General features: G+C 40.4%; 1 protein-coding gene across 1 annotated transcript in view; it reads left to right on the top strand.

Annotated features, from left to right (window-relative positions):
- The window catches only part of LOC103725889 (aldo-keto reductase family 1 member C1 homolog), a 17,737-nt gene that overhangs the window by 6,341 nt on the left and 3,839 nt on the right, over window positions 1–7,557 (top strand). The window contains exons 3-7 of the mRNA XM_008823233.3: window positions 226–342; window positions 2,645–2,722; window positions 3,385–3,507; window positions 6,843–6,952; window positions 7,211–7,376. Of these exons, the coding sequence (XP_008821455.1) occupies window positions 226–342; window positions 2,645–2,722; window positions 3,385–3,507; window positions 6,843–6,952; window positions 7,211–7,376 (594 nt within the window). The remainder of the gene's footprint in view (window positions 1–225; window positions 343–2,644; window positions 2,723–3,384; window positions 3,508–6,842; window positions 6,953–7,210; window positions 7,377–7,557) is intronic.

Below are 7,557 nucleotides of genomic sequence, written 5' to 3'. Positions count from 1 at the left end.
GTAAATATTAAGTATTAATAATTTCCTTCTGTTCCCTAGATTTTCTAGTAAAAACCAAATATAAAACAGACCTTACATGAATAGATTAGACAAAGGGAATCTGAGGATGGAACAGATTTTTTTGCTCTTTGGTTATCAGTTTCTAAGTAGTTGAAAAGTGAAGGAAATTCACAAATTTGGATGATGTGTTAATCTAACAAATCTTCTGCTTGCTATTATTTGCAGCTTCCCTCTACATGTCATAGACCAGAACTGGTTCAACTGTGCTTGGAAAAGTCACTGAAGAAGCTTCAGTTGGACTATGTTGACCTCTATCTCATTCACTTCCCAGTTTCAATGAAGGTAAGCCATTGACATCTTCATTCCTAGTTAACTTCAGTCCTCAGCATGACCATTAATTTCATCAGTGATTTATTTAGACTTACATAAGTTCATATACATTTAATGTATGAGCCATAGAAACTACTAAAGGTAGTTCATGCAAAAAAATAAGGACCCAAACCACATGACACTGCTGCATTTGAGTACTCTCTAAAATACATCTGTTTGTCATTTTCTTTTCATCCTTTCCATTGGTGGCAAATATGGGCTTGGAGCAGTTCACGGTTCATGCTATGCATATTTAGTAGCATATCTGCATCTTCCAGCATTAAAATTTATCTTGAAAATAACCCTGATTGAGTCTCTGTCCTCAATTCACACATGGGCCCCTTTTGTTCTTTTAGCTTTATCTCATAATTTTGGTTTTGTTGAGACAATGTCTTATGTAGCACAGGCTGGGTTTGAATCCCGATTGTCTTTCCTCTACCACCCATGTGCTGGGATCACAAGCATGCATCATCATGCCCAGTGATCTGTTTTTATTTTAACTTATTTGCTTTCTAATACCCAGTAATTGTACACATTTAAAGTAAGTGACAGGCAGCCAAAGGATAATATAGTTAAATTCAAATGTCTTCCAGGTAAAAGCACTGAACAAGCAGAATATATATATATATATTTTTTTTTGTATGGGGAAATAGGTTCTGGCTATGTTGCCCCGTGGGCCTCAGTGTAAACTTTTGAGCCTCCTTTCTCTAATTTCTGAGTACTGGGATCACAGATGCAAACAGTCAGCTCATGCTAAATGATTTTGAACTCTTTGCTAGTAATTGGTTGGCTTACATTGTGTACGTTCCTTAAATTCCATGACTTTGTTTTCTTATCTATAAAAGTCAGTAATAATAATACTACATAACTTACAGAGTAGAAAAATCAGATTAAATGGGTTAATATCATGCCTAGAACATGGACTTGGTAAAGGTATGTGTTTCATTCATAAAATACTGTCATAAAACAAATGACAATTCCAATCTGAGTCTAGCAATAACAGAAATTGAACTCATCTTGATATTATCTAACAACAAAAAAAGAAAGTTAACTACTGCTTTCTACCCCACAGTTCCTTTTTGTGTAACCCTTGGCACGCTAGCCTAAAAATTGGGAAAAAAAAATCTCACAATAGAATTCAAAGCACAAAATGTTCTTTAAGAAACATTGGCTGAGGTTAGTAAAACAGTTGCTCATGATAGCGTGTTGAATCTCACACCCTGCAGAAATTCCTCAAGTAAACACATGTGGTGTTCTGAAAAGAATCCACACTGCAGAGAAGTAATAGTCATACTTCCTAGTTTGATTCTGGGGTTTGTGTATATCTCACTTTTCAGTCAAAGAAGGGGCCACAAATATAACCCCTAACCCTGAAAAAGTTCCAGAATCTACTGCTGAGAGCTATTACTCTTGGATTTCTTTCTTTTTTTTTTTCAATCTGACTTAAATTATCTCTGATTTGGGAGCAAATTTTATTCAGAAGAATTATTGACATTCCAGTGTCCTGTTTACTTTCTTGTTTCCAAGTTTCCCTTGTTTTTGAAAATAAAGTCCATGAACCCACCTTTCATTCATTTATTCATTTGTTTGTTCATTCATTCATTTATTTTTGAGACAGGATCTCTTGAAGTGTAGGCTGGGCTCTAAATCACTAGATTGTAAAGAATGACCTTGAACTTCTGATCTTCCTGCCTCTCCTCCTGAGATCTGGAATTATAGGTGTGTACCATCACAGGAAGTGTGTGCTATGCTAGGAATAGAACCTGAGGCCTTGCACATACTACCAAACACTCTGCCTAGCAACTGAGCTATCTATGTCCCCAGTCCCTTGATGGACCATCTTTAGCTCCTATGTCTGACCTTTGACCTTTGATGTGCTGAGGGAAATGGACATTGATACTCTAGCTCATATCAAGGCTACAGCTGTTAGTGCTGGGGATCACAACCATATAAATATTGACTTTCTTAGTGACAGGCAGGCATTTCTCCATAGGAAGTCACAGTGGCATTAAAAAGCAATGTGAGTCAACTAGGATATCCATAAGGACCTAGGAAAATATTGTGGATTAATACATATGATAGATGTGAGAAAGTGGAAGAAATCTGTCATCTAAAACATCCTTTACAGCTTCACATGCAACAATCTTTTGCAAACATAAGCTGTGGCATGCTGTTCTGTCTTTTTTATGGAGCAGCCCTATGCTTACCAGGGAGTGTTGCTGTGGGGACAGTCATGAACTCGGTAGGATGGTAATAACAGTTGCTTCTATTCCAGCCAGGCGATGATTTTAATCCAGTAGTTGAAAATGGGACATTGTTGTTTGACACAGTGGATCTCCGGGACACATGGGAGGTGAGTAATTCAAATACAGAACACAGAGGAAACTGAGAGAGGGAGTCAGGACTCAGTTTCACATGTGAGAATCAGATATGCATCTATGGACCAAGAAATCCATGCACTTTGCTGGACTTCTTTCTCTGTCATGGGGAAGGAAGGCACCACTGGAATGGACTAGAGAGAACTGGAAAAGAATTGGGGAAATATTTTCCACTACCTGAAGTTGTCTTTCTGATTTCTAAGGAGAACAAGAAAATTCCTTTGCTGTCATCATCTTCTTCCTGTATTTCTTTTTTGGTAGTTTCTCTCTTCCTAGTAATCAATACCAGTTAGTTTCCTTTCTTTTAAAAATATTTTATATATTATTTTTATTTTACGTGTATGAGTGTATTGCCTGCATATATGTAAGTGCACCCGTATCATGCAATGCCCATGGAGGACAGGAGAAGGCTTTGGAGCCCCTGGGACTGGAGTTATGGATGGTTGTTAACAGTCATGTGGGTGCTGGGAACCAAACTCAGGTCCTCTACAAGAGCAGCCAGTGCTCTTAACTGCTGAGGCATCTCTCCAGCCCCCATTAGTGATTTCTTCCTTGACAGTATTCTTTTTAAGACAGCATTTATATCAGTCTACAGCCACCCTCATAAATTTCTCTTTATCATCTCCTTTACCCCTAGGCCATGGAGAAGTGTAAGGACGCAGGTCTGGCCAAGTCCATCGGGGTGTCCAACTTTAACCACAGGCAGCTGGAGATGATCCTGAACAAGCCAGGGCTCAAGTACAAGCCTGTGTGCAACCAGGTGAGCTTCCAGTCTCCTCTGCTGTCCACTCATTCCTTCTGGTATTACTGCCACATGCCCCCACGTGCCTCCTCTCCTCTTCGTCTAAACTTTGTGGAATAGAAGATGCTAATTGTGTCTCTGCCTGGTAAAGTCTTGATGAAACAGTTCTTAGGTGGAAGAGCTTATGTGTGTAGAAGAGTTTGGAAATGTAAGGATAATCAGGGACAGCTGCGTTCACCAGTTAAGTTTCAGGCTGGAGGTGTCTTTACTGCTGAGTAGTGAAGAATGGTTAGAGATTGGATGGATGAAAGACTCATGGCAGAAACTGTGTAGATAGAAGTCCGCAACTAGCCAAAGGGTAGAGAAAAAGAAACCGCAGAATGTGTGTCCCTGGGTAGGACTTCTATATTAAACCTCACCCACTCAGGGCTCAGGGATCATTGCAGAAGAGGGGGTGGAAAGATTGTAAGAGCCAGGGGTGGTGCATGAGCACAGGAACTTGCTCATATGGACTTGCAGCAACGGTGACAGCATGCACAAGACTCATGCAAACTCACTCAGGTAAAAACCCAGCATAGAACTGGGGAAATGGGTAGGAAGCCCCAATCTTAGCTGAGGAACTATTGGTAGCTGATTACTGCTGGGTGAGGGAGAGTTGTTTTTCTTTAAGGGAGTGACTCTAGATAGGCTGACCGGGCTCCAGTGAGTTAACGCACACTGAGGGACATCTCGTACACAAACTTGACTTGATAGGCCTTAACATAAATGACAGAATGCATGAAATCCAGTGGGCTGGCTAGAATGTAGCAACAGGAAAAAACTAAGAGGAGATGATGACAGTCACCCAGGTTACAGGAAGGAAGTTACCCCATGTGTAGTGATAGTAATGCTGAATGAAAAATTTGAAACTCTTTTAACCTAGAAAAGTCATTAATCTTCCTCCCTCCCCCTTGTTATCTCAAAAGAAGAAATACACATGGGCAATGAATATTTGAAAATGTGTTCAACAGTCTTGGCTACCAGGGCAATACAATTTGAGACTGCTTTGAGACTCCATCTGACTTCAGTCGGAATGGCTGCAATAAGAAAACACAAAAGGCAGCGGTATAGAGACGGAGGAGCTCTTCCTTATTCGTTGCTAGTGGGAATGAAATCGGTTTAGTCACTCCAGAAATCACTATGGAGGTTTCTCAAAAGCTAAAGCTAGAACCACCACATAACCCAGCTTTACCACTCTTAGATATATACCAGAAGCTAAGTCAACGTACTATGGAGATACTTAACATCCTTGTGTATTGCCGTACTATTCACAATAACCAGGAATTGGAACCAGTCTAGATATCCATCAATAGATGAATAAATGAAGAAAATGTGCATGCACAATGGAATTTTATTTAGCCGCTAAAAATGTGAAATCATGACATTTTCAAAAAATATATAGGGCCTAGAAATCATCATGTTAAACAAAATAAGTCAGACTCAGAGAGACACAGAGCATGCTTTTTTTTTTTTTTATCATTTGCGAAAGTAAATTTATGTGTGCGTGTGTCCTAAAACTGGAAGGGGGATCATGACAAGGGAGGAAAACATCTTAAGTTGAGGAGGGATAATAGGATATATGACATGAAATCCAAAGGAGTGTCTCTCTGGGGGAAGAAAGATTATCAGCAAAGGACAGTGTAAGGGATGGAGAAAGGGAGAGGGGAGGGAATGACTTAAAACAAAGTATAACAGCACCTATGTATGAAAATGCCATGATGAGACCCACTGCCTTATATGCTAACTTTAAAATTTAATTTAAAAAGACAGATATGACTCAGCCCCATTTAACTACCTGATAAAAACCATGTTATTATGGTGGAACAGACCATTATTACATGACAGAGTACAGTTTGAGAGTCCCAGTAAGTCAAGAGCATTTTCTTGCTAAAAATGTTTAACTATGGTGTCATAAAAAGCCATATTTGACTTCCAATTACACAAACAATATAGAAACAAATACCTCTTTTTCTGTCTATCCGTTGCTTTGTAATTATGTATTTGTATTTACTCTATTGGTTATAATTGATTTAGCTCACTGCTGCTTTATAAAAACTTTTAAACTAATTTTGTTGTATATGTATATGCAGGCTACGTGTGGGGGGCGGGGCACATATGCTATGGAACATGTGTGGTTGTCAGAGGGCACTTTGTAGAGTCAGCTTTTTCCTTTCACCTTTATGTTGATTCTGAGGATTGACCTCAGGCCTCCAGGACTGAGCAACAGCTGCCTTTACCCCTTGAGCCATCTCGCTGGCCCCTTATTGCTGATTTTTGATGCAGAAATTCCAAGGCTCAGTGAGCTCTTCCCCCCATCACATATCTGTATTTCATCACCTTTCTTCATACCTACACCCAGTGGTCCACGGAAGTGATTCTCCTCAGATAATTTTACTTAGAAAAATTGTTTTATTTAGTTGTTCATTTTAGTTTGTCTTTTTCAGAGTTCTTCCATTTTGGACAAGCAGGCCACAACAAAAAATGAAAACAAGCCCCCCCCAATCTTTGAAACATTGTTTCTCTTATTTGAAGCTATTGATATCTTCACAGTAAAGCAATGAAGGGGGAAATATAGGAGGAAATGATGAAAGAGAGAAAAGACAGAAAGGAAAGCTAGAGCTTTAGGGTACCTTAAGCCTAGAAACTATTGGCAGCTGATCACTGGTCGGTGAGGGAGAGTTGATCTTTAAGGGAGTGATGCTAGACAGGCTGAACCAGTCTCCAGTGGATGAACTCACACCGAGAGATGTTTTTACTTTTTAAAGAGGATCATTACCCGGGGCTGGAGAGATGAATCAGTGGTTAAGAGCACTGGCAGAGTACCCGGAGGTTTAATTCCAAGCATCCACATGACATGGTGGCTAACAACAATCTGTAACTCCAGTTCCAGGGGAATCTGACATCCTCTTCTCACCTCTGTGGGCATTGTACAACATGTGTGCACTTACATACATGCAGGCAATACACTCATACACATAAGATAAAAATAATAAATAAAATATTAAAAAATAAGCCGGGCGTGGTGGCCGCCTTTAATCCCAGTACTCCGGAGGCAGAGGCAGAGGCAGGTGGATCTCTGTGAGTTCAAGGCCAGCCTGGTCTACATAGTGAGTTCCAGGACAGCTGGGGCTACAGAGAGACCCTGTCTCAAAAAGACCAAAAAAAAAAAGAATTACTTGAAGTTTCTATTTTCTTTTCAAATTCCATGTAGCATAGGCTTCTAAATTCAGCTTCTCTTAGCTTTAACACTTCTTCTTTGTAGTACTCTGAGATTTCATATAATCTGATTCCTTTTTTATCTTGTCCACTCACAGGTAGAATGCCATCCTTATCTTAACCAGAGCAAGCTACTAGATTACTGCAAATCAAAAGACATTGTTCTGGTTGCCTATGGTGCTCTGGGCACCCAACGATATAAGAATTGGTAATAAGGACAATACAAACGTATCGAAGATGCATTGGATGGAATATCTTGCAATCTTGAACTTTCTGGAATTAACTCGCCTGGCTCAGGGAGGAGGGGGAGTTTGGATTTCTGAATAGATTCCAGGTGATACTAACGTTACTGGCTTAGGGGCCACATTTGAGAGTCTCGGGTCTAGATGGGCACCTCGTTCTGTTTCGAAAGACACGTCCAAAGTAAACACTCAGCCTGAAGCAATCCTCATTCCCTTCTTTCCAGGATTGACGAGAACGCTCCGTTTCTCTTGGAAGACCCAGTTCTTTGCGCCATGGCAGAAAAGCACAAACGAACTCCTGCCCTGATTTCCCTCCGTTATCTGCTGCAGCGTGGGGTGGTGATTGTAGCCAAGAGTTTTGCTGAGAAGCGGATCAAGGAGAACATGCAGGTTCGGAGCAGGCTCTGTTGTGAGCTTCTGAATTCTCTGTGCCCAGTGGTTGCACCTGGCGTTTCCGGTTGCATGTAGTTTATGTGTTGGTTCCTGGCTGTAGAGAATTAGGACTGACTGGGTTTTAGTTAGCACTGTGCTCTCTAGCCTTATGAAAGTGATGTCTTTTTCCATCCCCTGA

This window comes from Nannospalax galili, unplaced genomic scaffold (assembly GCF_000622305.1).
Source record: "Nannospalax galili isolate Female #2095 unplaced genomic scaffold, S.galili_v1.0 scaffold989, whole genome shotgun sequence".
Lineage (NCBI taxonomy): Eukaryota > Metazoa > Chordata > Mammalia > Rodentia > Spalacidae > Nannospalax > Nannospalax galili.
The sequence above is the reverse complement of the archived record's forward strand: the minus strand, read 5'-3'. Positions and strand labels throughout refer to the sequence as shown.